General features: G+C 43.6%; 1 protein-coding gene across 8 annotated transcripts in view; it reads right to left on the bottom strand.

Moving 5' to 3' along the window:
- Window positions 1-18,780, bottom strand: part of CNOT1 (CCR4-NOT transcription complex subunit 1) — a 139,482-nt gene that overhangs the window by 33,700 nt on the left and 87,002 nt on the right. For all 8 annotated transcript variants that reach the window (XM_063312880.1, XM_063312877.1, XM_063312879.1 and 5 more), the window contains exons 30-33: window positions 13,844-13,974; window positions 13,444-13,740; window positions 4,434-4,574; window positions 4,247-4,351 (exon numbers count right to left, since the gene is read on the bottom strand). In XM_063312880.1, coding sequence (XP_063168950.1) covers window positions 4,247-4,351; window positions 4,434-4,574; window positions 13,444-13,740; window positions 13,844-13,974 — 674 coding nt within the window. The remainder of the gene's footprint in view (window positions 1-4,246; window positions 4,352-4,433; window positions 4,575-13,443; window positions 13,741-13,843; window positions 13,975-18,780) is intronic.

Below are 18,780 nucleotides of genomic sequence, written 5' to 3'. Positions count from 1 at the left end.
CTGATAAAAAAAGCAATTTTTCCAAAATCAGTTTGTCTCACCAGACTATAGCCAGGCGAATTGAAGAAATAGGAAAATCTACTGAAAGAGGTTTGAAGAATGAAGCTGCTAAATTTCAAATTTTATGCTTTGGCGTTGAATGAAAGTACTGATGCTACAGATACGGCTCAACTTGCCATTTTTATTAGAGGCATTGATAACAAATATAATGTCACTAAAGAAATGGCCTCTTTGGTGCCATTAAAAGACACAAAAGACACAACGAAGCAGTAAAAATGACATTAAAGCAATTTTCTTTAACCATTGTCAACATATCTGGTATATCTACTGATGGCGCCCCGGCGATGGTTGGTAAAAGTGAGGGACTTACAAAATTGATAGAAGACGATGCAAGTGCCGCCGGCAACTCACGTTTGATCACTGCATTCTACATCAAGAAAATTTATGCACAAAAGCTTTAAAAATGAATAATGTTATGCAAATTGTCATCAAAGCAGTGAATTTCATAAGGGCCAAGGGTTTGAATCATCGCCAATTCCAGGAGTTCCTTAAAAGTATGGATGCTGATTACAGGGACATCATTTAGTTTTCTGAAGTACGGTGGCTAAGTCGGGGTAAAATGCTGAAAAGATTTTATGATTTGTGAAATAAAATCAAGTCTTTTATGGAATCAAAAAGAAAATTTGTGCCAGAACTTGAAGATGAAAAACGGCTCACAGATTTAGCATTTTGGGTGGATCTGACTGCTCATTTAAATGAGTTAAACATGCATCTTCAAGGTGAAAACCAACTTTATCACTGCAGTGTTTCAAACCATAACAGCGTTTGAAATGAAACTTAAAGTACGGCAAGCTCAAGTTATGGAAAATCATTTTATACATTTTAATATGTTGGCTAAACATAGTCCTGTGAACAGACAGAAATATGCAGCCTTGCTTTTTGGTTTGATACCAGAATTTCAGAACAGGTTTCAAGATTTCCAGAAAAATCATCAATATTTTAGTATATTTTCGACTCCATTTTCAGTCGACATAACTACATTACCTCCGAATTTTCGAATGGAATGTACAGAGTTGCAATCAGACATTCAACTCAAAGAAAAATTTGATCACGACTCTCTACTGGACTTTTATGAGACCTATCTTCCCTTGCTTCACAATCATGCCTTATTCATGCCATCGCTTTTTGGCAGCATCTGCATTTGTGAGCAACTATTTTCAAGGATGAAGCATACAAAGAGTAAAATTAGAATTAAAGTTTCTGACGAGTACCTTAAGAACTCACTGAGAATTGCAACCACTTTCATCGAACCAGACACTGATGCATTAGTTTCACCAAAAAAAAAGGTCAAATATCCCACTAGCTTTATGTTGCCCTCTTTTTTAAAATTTTATAATAAAAAAATAAATGGAATGTTATTACTTATATACATTAACTATATTATATATTTCATGTGTGGCCCAAGACAATTCCTCTTCACTCAGTGTGGCCCAGGGAAGCCAAAAGGTTGGACGCCCATGATACAGAGGGATAAGGGCATCTTTCAGAGTAGTTTTGTGGCAGTGTTAAATTATTTGGGGAAGAGGTCTCTAACAACATGGAACATTATTGCTTGGTTAACCAATTTGGCTTATATGCTGCTCCATTTCTAAAGACTCTGAGAGACTTACAAATAATAACATAAAATTAAAGTATAAAAAGTTTATACTTTAACATAAGCAACAAAACCATGAAGTGCTACCATTTGGGCAGCAGAATCTTTAAACATCCCCAATGCTTCTCTGAACAGCCATGTTTTCACAACTTTCTGAAAATATAATACAGAGGGAGTGGTCCTCTGGGTGGAGATTGCTCCAGAGGTGGTGGTGGTGGGGATCACTGAGAAGACTAGAGACTGAAGTTCCTGTAGGCCTTCAGATTTGGGATCATCAGCAAGCCCCAAGGGTCCCAGAAATAACCAAATAAATAGGACATCCTCAACTGGCATTATTAAATATGTATTTACCGCTACATGAAAATCCAAAATCTAAACTTTATGACTGCAGATCATCAAAATACGCTAGATTTTGGAAAGAGCTAGTATGGATTCTTGGTATTCAAAAGTCTGGAATACTGGGTTAATGAAAACACTTATCTGTGTAATTAGAATAAATAAAAAGCAAGTTGACATATTTCATTAATGACCAGTTAATTATTATTGAGTTTATAAATATAGTTAGTTTTTTATTTTATTCATTTATTTATTTATAGTATTTTTATCATTGCCCATCTCCCCCACATGGGGGGCCCTGGGCAGTTCACAATAAAAACAATTTAAAATTCAATAAAATCCCTAACCCTAACCCTAACCCAGCTCTAGCTTGTGTCCAGTTGGGTTCAGTCTTCATCTTTCTCCAGTGGTGCTCTAGACGTCTCTTAATCCTCTTCAGAACCATTAACTCCTCCGTGAACCACGGGGAGTGTCAGATTTGATGGGATAAGAGGAGCCGCACAGGTTAGTTATCTTCCAAATATGAAAAGGTCAAAAATGTAATGAGGCTCCTTTAAAAAAAATTATTGTAATTACCTTGAAATATTTATAGGAAGTACTGGAATTTATTGTAAATGAATATAAAGGTTATATGAAATTGAGATCTTTCTCACCTTGCCCTCTTTTTGTTCTTTATTGTTTGTTACTATATGTTTTTATTTTAAATAAAGCTAATTTTTTTTTAAAAATCTGCATGCCTTTGGAATGAATGCCTTCCTAAATAGGAAGGTTTTACCCAATTAGCAAAAGGATAGAGAAATTATTAAGAGCCAGTTTGGTGTAGTGGTTAAGGCATCAGGCTAGAAACTGGGAGACCATGAGTTCTAATCCCATCTTAGGCACAAAACCGGATGGGTGACTTTGGGCCAGTCACTTTCTCTCAGCCCAACTCACCTCACAGGGTGGTTGTTGTGGGGAAAATAGGAGGAAGAAGGAGTATTAGGGATGTTCCCCACCTTGAGTTATTTATAAAAATAATAAAGGCAGGATAATTTTATTTAGATGCTTTAAGGGCATTAAGGGTCTGAAGGAAGAATGAGAAGATGTGGAAAGTGAAGGCCAAAGTGGTCCCAGTGGTGGTAGGAGCACTCAGGGCTGTGACTCCTAAGCTGAGAGAGTGGCTCCAACAGATCCCAGGAGCAACGTCAGAGCTCACTGTCCAGAAGAGTGCAGAGCTAGGAACAGCTAAGACTGCGCAGAACCCTCAAACTCCCAGGCCTCTGGAAGAGGACCCGAGGTTGAGGAAGACACATACCACTCAGAGGGGTAAGAAGATATTTTTTTATGACTCTCTGCTGCTTGCATTAAAGCCCATCTAGACATTAAAAAAAATAAGATGTATTCATTCAGACAGAATTTGGAGTCTTCTGTCAGGGATGCTTTAATGTAGATTCTTGCACTGAGTAGGGGTCTAGATTTGAAGGCAAAAAGGCCCCTTCCAACTGGGATTCTGTGAACACCTTTCCTAATGAAAAAGAGACACAGACCTATGTGTTATCTCCTACTGATGACAACTCATTCAGATCCTCAACTGATCTCTCCTGGTGTTAGTATGTTATGGTAAAATTGTGCTTTGACCCCAGGGCTGAACACCATTTGAAACTGAAGTCCAAGGATACCCTGAGAAGTTCAGACAAAATGTCTGACATGGTCAATACCCAACCAGAATGTGCTTCATGGACCCCAGGGAGAACATTGTACTACTTTGCACATGTATGAATCTACTTTCCTTAGGCAATCCAGTCTTAGGAAGGTAGGCTTATACTATTCACCTGATGTAGGAAACAGACAACGCGTTCAGAACTCGAAGTCCAAGGAAAGAGATGACCTGACATGCTTACTGCAAAAGATTATCTTGGGTTATTCTGGCTGGAAGTGGCCTTGCCATTTGAGTAATTTATCCTTAGCCCCCTACTCTCCTGGGGGTGGCAGCATTACTGCTCACTTAGGCAGATGCAAAGCTGCAATAGCTTCCTCTTGAATTATCTTGAAATGAAATTCTACCTGATTTCTAAAGGACAATTTTAGCTGGAAACCATTCACAACTATTTGATATACAGGTAGCCAAAAATAACAAATGTTATTGAAAATTAATAAAAAAGTGATAAAATAATATGTCCAAAATATATGCAACTGAGCAACTTCACTTGACACCAGGTAGTTTCTTGCTCACCGGTCGAAGACTTCAACATGCCTTGCATGACTCCCATTTCTCACCTTCAGTCTGATCTGTTCTGGCATCCGCTCAGCCTGGTAAGTCAGAACAACAGGATCGCAGTACCGACGGCCCTCTTGCCGGGCATGTTTTCTGAGCTCAAATTCCTATTAAGAAAAAACCCACAGAGGTGAATGACAGGATGACCACATGGGATTTGCCAGAACCATAAATCAACAATGTACTTACAGTGGCCAGTCTCTTGTCCATTTCAGGACCTGCTTTTTCCACCGCTGTTTTCTGAATAAAACAGCAGGCCAACTCACAGTTATCTTGAGCCAGCTGGGCTGCAGCCTGCTCCATCATCTCCCTCTGTTGTGGTGAAGCTGCCTGTTAAAAACTCAGACCATTAGAAGAGGACAATGCCCATATTACAGATATTCGTAACAAGGCTTCACTTTATATGACAGTAACATGAAGTACGACTGGACTTTACGTCAAGGGAAACCTTTACCTTTAACATGAAGTAACCTGTTTAGCCAATTATATTTAGATTTTTTGGAAAAGGGTACAATGTTATTGAATTCAGTAGGGTTTATTCTCAAGAGCATAGAGCATTATCTATGACAGAGATCTCTTCCCTCATTGGTTATAGACAAAGAAAAATTAAATCTATAAGAATAACTGATTTTGACCTATAACAGGTCTTTCAGTGACCCACTCCACCTATTTTCTCTGCCAATCAGGAAATCCTATTTGCAAATGGAATTTTGTTTTTCTCAGCTATTACTTCTAACTTTGCTTAAATCTATCACAGTTTATATAGGCCCAGTATCAAAACACAAGCTCCCATGCTATGGTCTTCATGAAAAACTAATTAGTTGTGACTTCAAAGCTGTGCCTGTTTTCTATGTAGGTGCAAAACCTACCATTCCAGAAACATTTCATTCAAAACACCATGCCTATAATACCACAAACTGTTTCCAGTTTGGAGGATTTACTTCCAGAAACCTCCAGAGCAGCCAGACCAGTGGACCTCAAAGAAAGAACAGATTGTTCTGAAGTTCTCCAGAATGATCCTTTCCTGAAATGGTACTATATCGTATTTCTTTTAAATATGATTTGCTTGCATGTTGAATTTCATCTATTAAATAAGAGCCATAGCAAGTTCACAGACACCTGCATGAACTTAGACACTAAAACTATGTACTCTGCATTTCATATACTCTAATAAACGCTGCACTGCAGATTTTATGGCAATGTTGAATTGTATGCTGTTAATAAACTGAATTCTGATTTAACACACATTAATTATATTTAGCTAACACAATGCTAACATACTTACCCAGCATACAATTACTTCAAGATTTTCTGATTCTCAGTAAACTTCATGAGGCTTTAATATTAATTTATGAAATTAGAAATTACTTTTAACACAAAACACATTTAGCTATACTGTAGTATTAGATACTATAGTATGTCATGATTTAGCACGATTTAAACAGGTTCAGCCTCTGCACATACAGTGGCGCTGCGGTGGCGCTGCGGGTTAAACCGCTGAGCTGTCGATCGGAAGGTCGGCGGTTCGAAACCGCGCGGCGGGGTGAGCTCCCGTTGCTCGTCCCAGCTTCTGCACACCAAGCAGTTCGAAAACATGCAAATGTGAGTAGATTAATTGGTACCGCTTCGGCGGGAAGGTAACGGCGTTCCGTGAGTCATGCTGGCCACATGACCCGGAAGTGTCCTATGGACAACGCCGGCTCCAAGGCTTTGAAACGGAGATGAGCACCGCCCCCTAGAGTCGGACACGACTGGACTTTACGTCAAGGGAAACCTTTACCTTTACCTTTAAACAGGTTCAGCCTCTGCACATACAGTAGTTCCTCTTCACTTCTGGTATAGACTCATAGGGTTGGAAAGGACCTTAGAGATCTTCTAGTCCAACCCCCCAATATAGCTATGATGAGGATGAAAGCTTTTCCTTGTATTTGTGATTACCCTCTTGCTTAAATGCAGCACACTATGGTTAATTTTAATTATGGTATCTTTGTAGCCAATTCAAGCCACAGATTCTAAAACAGGCATGTTTTACCCTAACCACAGTTAATCAGAATTCAGCATATTATATGAATTCTAAACTCTAGTTAATTTTAACAGCTTCTTTAAATCATTTTGCACTTTTTTGAAGAGTGCTACCTAAATATGAATTTGGCCTATACTCTTTCTTTGAATCTTATCAATTGGCATATACAGTCCACCTTCCATTAAACTCTCAAAGTAGAGAAATATGGATTTTATATTATTGTCTTCTTCCATGTATGGGGTTTTAACTAACTTCCACCCCACCTTTTGTGGTGGTGGTGGGAATTTCTCTATTTTTATGCTGGTGTGCTGGAAGGGCCCACCATTGCCTTGTGGCCGATTGAGAGCGTGTGAGTTTGTATGAATGAACGGAGGGATCCCTATTTTTAACCAGGGATCTCAGGAATCCAGGATTGGGGAGCTAATGGACTCAGAGACTCTGGGGATTATAGGGCGGGGCAGGTTATTGAGGAAGTGATGGGCCAGTGACGTTACGATGGGAGCCAGAGGGTGGGCCATCTTTGGGGAAGACGCCCCCAGTGTTTACTACCTGTGGCGTGTTCCGGCCCTCCGTACTCAGAACTAGGTCCTGGACAGGAGACTTGTGGGGTCCCTGATCTCCGGCTGCTGCTTTTTAACGCCAGGTCAGTTAACAACAAGGCCCCGCTCATATGTGATTTAATCACAGAGGAGGGGGCAGACCTGGCGTGTATTACCGAAACCTGGCTGGGCCAGGAAAGAGGTGTGCATCTTTCGGAGATGTGCCCGGTTGGGTTTCGCGTATGGCACCAGCTGAGACCTCAGGTCAGGGGAGGAGGGGTGGCTGTTGTCATCTGAGAATCTCTAGTGGCCTTCAGGGGCTCTGCTCCACAAGTGACTGGCTGTGAGACCATTTTTCAAGTTGCGTTCCCGGGAACAGTTGGGGGTGTTGCTACTGTACCAGCCTCCCTGCTGCATGGCAGCCTCCCTGCCTGAGCTGTTGGAGGCCGTCTCAGGGTTGGCAGTGGAGTTCCCCAAACTTATGGTTCTGGGGGACTTCAATATGCCCTCCCTGGGACGGGCCTCGGAGGCAGCTCGGGAGTTCATGGCCACCATGGCGGCCACGGGCCCGTCTCAGATTATTCAGGACCCAACTTGACACAGTGGCCTCACACAGGATTTAGTTTTCTTGTTGGAGCAGTAGCAATGGGATCTGAGGGGAGAGTTACACCTATTCCCTTTGTCATGGTCAGATCATGCCCTGATGACCTTGAGATTCTCTTATGCTGCCCCCCCTCCGCAGGGAGGCGGGACCCATTCGACTGGTCCGCCCCCGGCGACTGATGGACCCGATAGTTTCAGAGGGAGTTGGGGGTTACACCCAAGGATCTGCTGCACGGTCCAGCGGAGGCCCTGGCTGCTGCCTGGAATAGGGAGGTGGCTGGGGCCTTGGACAGGATCGTTCCTGCGCGGCCTCTCTTGTCCCATCGAACCCAACACTTCAGAGCTGACAGTTCTGAAGAGGATTAACAGACGTCTAGAGCGCCACTGGAGGAAAAGACCGAATCCAACTGAACACAAGCTAGAGCCGCTATTAAGGCCTACCTTGTGGCAGTAAGAGCGGCAAAACGTCAGTATTTCTCCACTCTTATTGCATCCGCAGAATGCTGCCTGGCAGCCCTGTTTAAGATCGCCTGATACCTTTTGGGGAAAGGGGATTCAGAAGTCCATCTACAGGGCCAAGCTGAGGAGTATCTGCAGGATAAAATTGCTTGGATCTGTTCCAAGTTGGACTCCAAGCATGGGACAGGGTCTGTGGAGAAGCCTGGGGAACGTACTTACCCAGTTATCTGGGAACAGTTTGATCCCCTTGGGCCCGAGGAAGTAGACAGGATCCTCAGGACTGTAAATGCCACCACAGGCCAATCAGATCCATGCCCCTCCTGGCTGGTGAAGGCAGCTCGGGAGGTGACGTGTGGTTGGGTCCAGACGATGGTAAATGCATCCTTGAGAGAGTGGGCGTTTCCGGTGGCCTTTAAGGAGGCGCTGGTGCACCCCCTCCTGAAGAAGACCCTACTGTACTGGACAAGTTTCGTCCAGTTTCCCACCTCCCTTTTTTGTGGAAGGTGGTTGAGAAAGTGGTGGCATTGCAGCTCCAGAGGATTCTGGATGAAACGGATTATTTAGACCCCTTTCAGTCAGGTTTCAGGCCTGGTTATAGGACAGAATCAGCATTGGTCGCACTTATGATCTTTGGCGGGAGTGAGATGGGGGCAGTGCATACATCCTGGCTCTTTTTGACCTCTCACCGGCTTTCGATAGCATTGACCATGGTATCCTTTTGGGGCGACTCAGGGAGTTGGGGGTGGGCGGCGTGGTTCTGCGCTGGTTCACCTCCTTCCTCCAGGGCTGGTCCCAATCAGTGTTGATAGGGGGTGAGAGATCCAGCCTGTGGGCCCTTCTTTGTGGGGTGCCGCAGGGCTCAGTACTCTCTCCGCTCCTTTTTAACGTCTACATGAAACTGCTGGGCAAGATCATTTGTCACCACGGGATGAGGTATCATCAGTACGCAGATGATACTCAATTATATATATCCATCCTGGGTGAAGTAAGTGATGCTGTAACCACCCTCTCCGGGTGCCTGGGGGCCTGGATGGGGAACAACAGGCTTCCACTGAACCCTAGTAAGATGGAGTGGCTGTGGATTAATGGCTCCTCGGTATCTCGGAAATTGCCATCTTTGGTTCTGGATGGGGTCGCACTGCCCCGGAAAGACCCGGTGCGTAACTTGGGGGTCCTCTTGGACTCACGACTCCTGCTCGAAGAGCAGGTGGCAGTCGTGGCCAGGAGGGCCTTTGCTCAACTTTGTGTTGTGAGCCAGTTATGCCCTTTCCTGGATCGAGAGGCCCTTTGAACGGTCACTCATGCCCTGGTCATCTCCCATATAGACTACTGTAATGCAGTCTACATGGGGATACCCTTGAAGAATATCCGGAAGCTACAACTGGTCCAGAACGCAGCCACGCAGGCAATTTTAGGTGCCCCATGTTTGGCACATGTAACACCTTTGCTATGCGAGCTGCACTGGCTCCCAGTTTGCTTCTGGGTCCAATTCAAGGTATTGGTTATCACCCTTAAAGAGCTACATGGCATGCGGCCAGGTTACCTGAGGGACCATCTCATCTCCATCACATTGACCCATCCCACCCAGAGAGGGCAGAGACCCCATCTGTAAAAGAATTCTATCTTGCGGGGTCCAGGAAATGGGCCTTCTCTGCAGTAGCTCCCGTCCTCTGGAACATTCTCCCCCTGGAGTTGAGACAAGCCCCGTCCCACCTGGACTTCCGTAAAAAACTAAAAACCTGGTTCTGCCAGCATGCCTGGAGCAGGAAAGGGAATAGTCATTCTTGGGGATGGCTAGTGCCCTAGAATGGCCCTTTATACTCATGGACTGAGATACAATCTTTAGCCATCTGGATTTTATTACATTTTATATTTTTATTGTCTATTTATATTCATATTTATTGTATTTATAATGGTATTGAACTTTAAACTTTCCTTTTGTTGTAAACCACCTGGAGTCCCTCCTTTGGGGGGAGATGGGCGGCGATAAAATTTAATAGATAGATAGATAAAATATCCCGTTTTTTTTTCACTTACACTGACCACCAGGAGGCACTTTATCCTATTTGGAATTTGTCAGACATAGGTAGCCAGATCTTCAGCAAAGGATCGTTACTTTGTCGTGGTGCTGGAGCTTGAGCACCTCAATGATGCCATGAGCTAAACCATGAAGGGCCACCCAAGACGGGAAGGTCATGACAGAGAGGTCAGACTAAATGCGATCCCTGGGGAAGGTAATGGCAACCCACCCCAGTATTCTTGCCATGAAAACTCAATGGCTCAGTACAACCAGAGATATGTCGGTATACCATCGGAAGATGAGACCCCCAGGTCGGAAGATGGTCAAAATGCTACTGGGGAGGAACAGAGGATGAGTTCAACTAGCCCCAGACGTGATGACGCAGCTAGCTCAAAGCCGAAAGGACGGCTAGCAGCCGACGGTGCTGGTGGTGAACGGCGAATCCGATGTTCTAAGGATCAACACACCATTGGAACCTGGAATGTAAGATCTATGAGCCAGGGCAAATTGGATGTGGTTATTGGTGAGATGTCAAGATTAAAGATAGACATTTTGGGCATCAGTGAACTGAAATGGACTGGAATGGGCCACTTCACATCAAATAACCACCAGATCTACTACTGTGGACAAGAGGACCACAGAAGAAATGGAGTAGCCTTCATAATTAATAGTAAAGTGGCTAAAGCAGTGCTTGGATACAATCCAAAAAATGACAGAATGATCTCAATTCGAATTCAGGGCAAGCCATCTAACATCACAGTGATCCAAATATACGCCCCAACCACAAATGCTGAAGAAGCTGAAGTAGAGCAGTTCTATGAGGATCTGCAGCACCTACTGGACAACACACCTAAAAGAGATGTTATTTTCATCACAGGAGACTGGAATGCTAAGGTGGGCAGTCAAATGACACCTGGAATTACAGGTAAGTATGGCCTGGGAGAACAAAACGAAGCAGGACATAGGCTGATAGAATTTTGCCAAGACAATTCACTCTGCATAACAAATACTCTCTTCCAACAACCTAAGAGACGGCTTTATACATGGACTTCACCAGATGGACAACATAGAAATCAGATTGACTACATCCTTTGCAGCCAATGGTGGCGGACATCTGTACAGTCGGTAAAAACAAGACTTGGAGCTGACTGTAGTTCAGATCATGAACTACTTCTTGCACAATTTAGGATCAGACTAAGGAGATTAGGGAAGACCCACAGATCAGCTAGATATGAGCTCACTAATATTCCTAAGGAATATGCAGTGAAGGTGAAGAATAGATTTAAGCGACTGGACTTAGTAGATAGGGTCCCGGAAGAACTCTGGACAGAAGTTGGCAGCATTGTTCAGGAGGCAGCAACAAAATACATCCCAAAGAAAGAGAAAACCGAGAAGGCAAAATGGCTGTCTGCTGAGACACTAGAAGTAGCCCAAGAAAGAAGGAAAGCAAAAGGCAACAGTGATAGGGGGAGATATGCCCAATTAAATGCAAAATTCCAGAGGTTAGCCAGAAGAGATAAGGAATTATTTTTAAACAAGCAATGTGCGGAAGTGGAAGAAGACAATAGAATAGGAAGGACAAGAGACCTCTTCCAGAAAATTAGAAACATCGGAGGTAAATTCCAGGCAAAACTGGGCATGATCAAAAACAAAGATGGCAAGGACCTAACAGAAGAAGAAGAGATCAAGAAAAGGTGGCAAGAATATATGGAAGACCTGTATAGGAAGGATAACAATATCGGGGATAGCTTTGATGATGTGGTCAGGGAGCTAGAGCCAGACATCCTGAAGAGTGAGGTTGAGTGGGCCTTAAGAAGCATTGCTAATAACAAGGCAGCAGGAGACGACGGCATCCCAGCTGAACTGTTCAAAATCTTGCAAGATGATGCTGTCAAGGTAATGCATGCTATATGCCAGCAAATTTGGAAAACACAAGAATGGCCATCAGATTGGAAAAAATCAACTTATATCCCCATACCAAAAAAGGGAAACACTAAAGAATGTTCAAACTATCGAACAGTGGCACTCATTTCACCTGCCAGTAAGGTAATGCTCAAGATCCTTCAAGGTAGACTTCAGCAGTTCATGGAGCGAGAATTGCCAGATGTACAAGCTGGCTTTAGAAAAGGCAGAGGAACTAGAGACCAAATTGCCAATATCTGCTGGATAATGGAAAAAGCCAGGGAGTTTCAGAAAAACATCTATTTCTGTTTTATTGACTATTCTAAAGCCTTTGACTGTGTGGACCATAACAAATTGTGGCACGTTCTTAGTGGTATGGGGATACCAAGTCATCTTGTCTGCCTCCTGAGGAATCTGTATAACGACCAAGTAGCAACAGTAAGAACAGACCATGGAACAACGGACTGGTTTAAGATTGGGAAAGGAGTACGGCAGGGTTGTATACTCTCACCCTACCTATTCAACTTGTATGCAGAACACATCATGCAACAAGCTGGGCTTGAGGAATCCAAGGCTGGAGTTAAAATCTCTGGAAGAAACATTAACAATCTCAGATATGCAGATGATACCATTTTGATGGCTGAAAGCGAAGAGGAACTGAGGAGCCTTATGATGAAGGTGAAAGAAGAAAGTGCAAAAGCTGGCTTGCAGCTAAACCTCAAAAAAACCAAGATTATGGCAACCAGCTGGATTGATAACTGGCAAATAGAGGGAGAAAATGTAGAAGCAGTGAAAGACTTTGTATTCCTAGGTGCAAAGATTACTGCAGATGCTGACTGCAGTCAGGAAATCAGAAGACGCTTAATCCTTGGGAGAAGAGCAATGACAAATCTCGATAAAATAGTTAAGAGCAGAGACATCACACTGACAACAAAGGTCCGCATAGTTAAAGCAATGGTGTTCCCCGTAGTAACATATGGCTGCAAGAGCTGGACCATAAGGAAGGCTGAGAGAAGGAAGATCGATGCTTTGGAACTGTGGTGTTGGAGGAAAATTCTGAGAGTGCCTTGGACTGCAAGAAGATCAAACCAGTCCATCCTCCAGGAAATAAAGCCAGACTGCTCACTTGAGGGAATGATATTAAAGGCAAAACTGAAATACTTTGGCCACATAATGAGAAGACAGGACACCCTGGAGAAGATGCTGATGCTAGGGAGAGTGGAAGGCAAAAGGAAGAGGGGCCGACCAAAGGCAAGATGGATGGATGATATTCTAGAGGTGACGGACTTGTCCCTGGGGGAGCCGACGACCGACAGGAAGCTCTGGCGTGGGCTGGTCCATGAAGTCACGAAGAGTCGGAAGCGACTAAACGAATAAACAACAACAAAGGTAGCCAGATTTTATTCTGTGGGATGTAACATCTCGCTACTTACATCTGATGAGTCCAAAACAGGATGAAATAGTCATATAGTGTCTCGATGGTCAATGTATCTCATTCTTTGATATACCTTTGAAAATATCAGCTGCAATCTCCATATAATAAATACTGACCTGAACGTTCAAACACATCCTAGAAACGCTAAAATATAAAGCTGAAAAAAGCTTCCAACTCCTTTTGCTCCAGACAGCCCTTCCTGTGGATAGCATACCTACCCGCAGTGCAGTAGCAAAGCTGTTCTTTAGGTTGGTAGCGATGCTCATCAGCAAGGGCTCCCTGCAGGTGATCATAGCCATGCCAGCAGTCAGGTTCCGCATCATGTGATGCGCTGCCACACGCATGCGCGACTCTTCTGAGTCCAGGGCAAAATCCTTCCTCACTATCTGCTCACAAGTAGTCATGGCAATTTTAATGGAGCGGTCCACTACCGGATGAACAAGTTCTTGAACTGCACGCTCTATGGCTTGACGCACACACTGCTTTAACTGTGGATGGGCTTGGAACAGGGGAATCTGAAGAGAGAACAGCTGTTATATTCCATCTTGTATACATCTATTTCTAACACCAATACAAGCAACAAAACCCTTCCCAGCCCAAGGGGGAGCCAATACTTACGGTTGGGTTTAGAGTAATGTGTGGAGCTAGCCCGCCCAGGGAGTACACATTGATATCATGGTAACTGTACTGTGGCTGTGGAGGAACAGTAGCTGTGCACGTAGTGCTGGTAGCTGAAGGTGTGGAAGTAGCTAAAAAATTCAAGAGCAGAAAACTTTTTTTTCAGAATTTCTTTCCAAAACATACATTCAATACTGTAGTTGTTGTATTATTGGAAACGAAATGCTTTATTAGACTAACAGACAAGTATTTGACAAGTGTAATGGTAAATACTGTTCTGCTAAATTTTACAACTGTACTAGTAAGTACTCTAAAATTATCATAATTTGGAATACAAAGTGAACTACTATACCCACAGTTTAGCTACTAAATTTAGTAGAAGTCTAAATAAAAGCTAAGTTGGGACAATTAGCACTGGCAATGACAATAAATGGGTTGTCAATAAACTTTAAGTGTTTTATAACCATTACCAGAGATGCTTCCTGAAAGACAAACAGGTGAAAGCAAGTGAAGTCTGGGTACCTAAATAATTATACAGGGTTACCTACAAATCATGGAATACAGTTCCCTGTGCTTATCCCTCCTATTTGAATTTGGGAGAATGTCTTCTGAAAAGCATATCAAGAACTGAGTTTTCTGTCTTCACATGTAGGGGGAACTCCTTCCCTCACCCCAGGGTGGCAATTTAAAGCAAAACAAAAGGAGAAGGTCCCCACTGATACACATAGGGAATACATTTGTCTGTCTCTAGGGTCTGATACTCAGCATAATTCCTTTTCAGATGTCCACTAAGAGAAAGGCATCTGAATAAATCTGGTAGATGATCATGAATGTAATTCTGCCTGGACCAAAGAGAATTGGATTTATAACCAGTACTCATTCCTTAACCCAACTAGTGACTTGTGTTATAGACTGAGGGAGTCATATAGAAGCTTATGAAAAAGAGTTTGGAACAACAGTTGATTACAAACAGAACACAAGCAATTTTTGGGTTCATCAACAGAAATGCAGTTTCTAACCATATCAAAGGAAGTAACAGTTCCATTATATTCAGTCTCAAGTAATGTGCCCAGTTCTGGAGACCATACTTGAAAAAGTGTTTAGAAAAACTTTAGAGAAGGGCAACAAGGATGATCAGGGGCTAGTCCTGTGAAGAGAGACTGCTGGGAATGTTTAGCTTTCAAAAGAGGCAATGGAAGGGAGTCATGAAAACCCTTTCAAGAACAAAAGGCTGTTTCACAGAAAAATGTTAAGACCTGCTCTCTATCTTTCCAGAGTACAGGACACGGAATGGAATTCTTCATAATACCCTGAACGTGATGCAAGAAATATACTGGGATCAGAATCAAGATAACAGAGATGATCTGATGTGTTGATTTGGAAAGACTGTCCTGGCTTGGCAACACCTTATACTAACTACAACACTTCAAACTAACCAGGTCAGACAGTTGGGGAGATACTGCAGGATGGAGAAGAGAAGCATTAATGGAAATTTAAAAAGGAAAAAAACTTTTCTCCATCTCTGTGCAGCACAGGGAGTCAGATTCCAAATGAAGGTTAGAAAAACATCCCCAAAGCAAGAGCAGTTAGGAACTATTACCCAGCGAGGTGGCAGGAGGCATTTACGGGATGTGTTCAAGTGGAAGGTAGACAGCATCTTCCAAGAATGCTTTAATGTGATTCCTGCACTGAGCAGGGATTGTACTTGATGGACACTTCCAACTCTGTAATTCTAAAAACCATGTAAAAATATATGCTAGTGTGCTCTCTTATTTTCAGTATGTTGGAACTCAGAAGCAAAAGCTCACAGCATCCCGGAAATCTTACTGAGACAGAAAAGATAAGAATAGCCCTGCTGTACTTATTTATTACACTGGTTTGATCTGCTGACTTGGAGCAGTTTGCAAAACCTCAATATGGCAGTTAAAGTTAAAAAAGCAATTTAACTCACAACACTACCACCAAATATCCCAATAATCCTAATCACTCAACCCTGCAATCCATGGTGTTCTGGGAGACCATCAACCTTCCATTCCCACTCCATAGGTGTCTGCCCTGTCGGGTACACCAAACTAAGAAACAGATACTTTGCGGCCCTAAAGCTGCTTTTATTAGGACAGCTTTAATTCAGAATCTTGCAAATCTGAATGCGCAACCCTTCCTCCCTTTTTATCTTCATGAAAATAGCGTGGTGGGGGGGCTGTCTGAGGTGTTTTCACAAATTACATTTTTGGCCTGGACTCAAGTTTCATTTAACTGACTTGCTTTGGTAGTGATTCTTCCCTCTGCCATCCTCTTTATTCATTACAGCAGGCCCTCCTGAAGAACCAGATCTTCATTGCCCTCCAAAATATTAACAGGAGGGTAAACTATTCCAGAGGACAGAAACCATCACCACGAAGACATGTTGCCGAGTTCCCTGATGTTGGATTATCTCAGCATAGGGGTCCATAGCAGGACTGACCTTGGATGTCATGTTCCCATTTCAATGTGTTGTTAACATTGTAACGTTTCACATGTCATCTTCTGTTCCGTGTTCCTTCACCCGGGGTTTTTCCATTCCTTCCCCCTCCGTTGTTTTGAGGGCTTGGAATGTATGTTTGGGTTTGCACTCCTGCTCAAGGTTACTTTCCCAGGCGCGTCTAACGGCTTCTAGCACCTGGGAGGGGGAGCGCCCTGACGAGGGATGGGGCGGAACTTGCTTACAGGCAAGGCTTTTAAGTTTGTATTTGGCGCGCTTTTGCTCATTCTCAGCTTTCTCTGTATTTGCATACTATTCCTTTAATAAATCAGTTATCTTTAAGCCCGAGCTTGTGAGACTGAGTATTTGGGATTAGGCAATCGTTACATTGGATCTCACCAGACAGTAGAGTACGCAGCTGCCCAGATACTCTGGGTCCTGAGGGCTTTAAAATGGACAGTCAGCACTGTGAACTGCTGACTCCCAGAAGCCAACTGGGAGCCAGTGCTGCTCCCACAGTACAGCTGTTACATAAGCAAAACCCAGACAAGCTCATTACTACCCAGACTGTTGTCTTCTGGACCAGAGGAAGCGTATGGATAGTCCAAGGGCAGTCCCACGAAGAGCAAGTAGTAGTAGTCCAGAAGTGAGGCGACAAAGATACGAGTGACTTTCAATAAAACCTCCTGACCCAGAACAGCTGCAACTGCTACACTAGGTGGAATAGAGTAAGGTGCTCCCGGCCAACTGCTCTTGAAATAGGAGCCATGAATCTAAGAGGACCTTCTGATTACCAAACAATTCTGTTCGAACGCAATCCTGTCCTGAGCTAAAGACTATTTCCAGAATAGGGGGGGGCATCTCAATTCATAGCTACTCTATCTAAACTTGTTTTACCCCACCTGGATCAAAACAGCCTCTAAGCACCTGGTTACAGCTTCGATACCTAGAGCAGAGAGAGATATGAGGGTATTACCCAAGAGTTGAGAACACTAAATAATGGGGGAGAGGATTGAGCCCTGAGCCTCCCCATATGCCCATGGACTCAATTTCTCATCCCCCATGATTACTGAGTACAACCACTTGCTTTGGATGGAAAACCGCTGCAAAACAGTGCCCATCACTTCCAGCTCTTGTAAGCAGTTCAAAACAATACCAGGATCAGTAGTATTAAATACTGCTGCATTTCCTCTCTCCTGGTCCCTACACAAGTCATGAAGAAGGCCACTCAATGCCATCTCGGTGTTATACTCAGGATTGAGCCCACACTGATAATACATTTCATACAAGGCTTTTTACAGCTGCCCCCCCACGTCTTCCCTAGAAAGGGCAGTTATTCAAGAAAGCCAAATCAAGTGACAACATCTTGAATAGGGAGTGCACCACTGCCTCCTCAAGGCAGGTGGCATAACCCCATCACACAAGGATGCTTCAACCACTGCTTGCACCTAGCCTCCCATAACCACCCTAGAAGCTTTCACTAACCAGTTGAATAAGGATCTAATTCATAGGTGCAGAGCTAACAATGTAGAAAGCTCCGTGTCCTCAGGATCCACAGGCTCAAACTGATCCTAGGTAACAACATTGGGCAATGACTTTCTGATCTCTACTGAACTTGCCCAACCAGCATCCAATTCCAAGCAACTATTCCAGATTCCCTGCAAAATCATTATAATGCCCACTGAGTGATCTTCCAGCCCACTCATCACTAATAAAACCCAGGTAACCTTAAACCAGGCCATTGGGTGGCAATCTGCAGATGTCATAAGGGCAGGGAAGTACTGACACTTCACTGTTCTTGCTGTTGAAGTATAGGCTCAAACCTGAGCTCTTACCCAGGATTGGCCATATTGTTCTTTGTAACATGCCAAAGCTCCTTCTGGCACCTACTGGAGCTCCACAGTATACTGTACCAAGGAAGAACACAGGGAGAGGCTGCTTAATCGTGTTAAGGTTGCTGCCACTTCAGTATTCCAGAAGTTGAGTAGGCTCCCAACAGAACTGCCTACTGTGGACTCAGGATAAGACCCAAGTGCCCTGGGGAAACCAAGAGGATCCATGGGGCAGCAACAGAATGGGTTCATTCTCCCTGCAGAGGCCAGAAGCAACAAGAGAGTGATTTGACTGGTTGGACAAGGAACAGCTGTTAATGTCCCCCACTATCGGATCACAACTTAGCTGCCAGAGCTAATACATGAGCCCCTACATGCATTGTGCCCATGATGATCTAGGACATACCCATGGTTTTCATGGTGATCATGAACTCATGAGCTACCTCAGACCTCTTTCCAAAGGAAGGAAGAGTGAAATCCCTCAGAACTAGCAGATGAGGCAAACTAATCACCAACCAGTAGCTCAAGCAAAGACAAAGCTGTGAAGCAAGGAGGATGGTACAGCAACAACACCCACAGCTTCTCCCTCAAGCCCAACTGGACAAGCAAGGCCCCACATCTGTTTATCTCAGTAAAAGTGTCTC

The sequence above is a fragment of the Candoia aspera genome, chromosome 11, assembly GCF_035149785.1.
Source record: "Candoia aspera isolate rCanAsp1 chromosome 11, rCanAsp1.hap2, whole genome shotgun sequence".
NCBI classification, from domain to species: domain Eukaryota; kingdom Metazoa; phylum Chordata; class Lepidosauria; order Squamata; family Boidae; genus Candoia; species Candoia aspera.
Note: the sequence above shows the minus strand (reverse complement) of the source record. Positions and strands in the feature narration are given on the sequence as shown.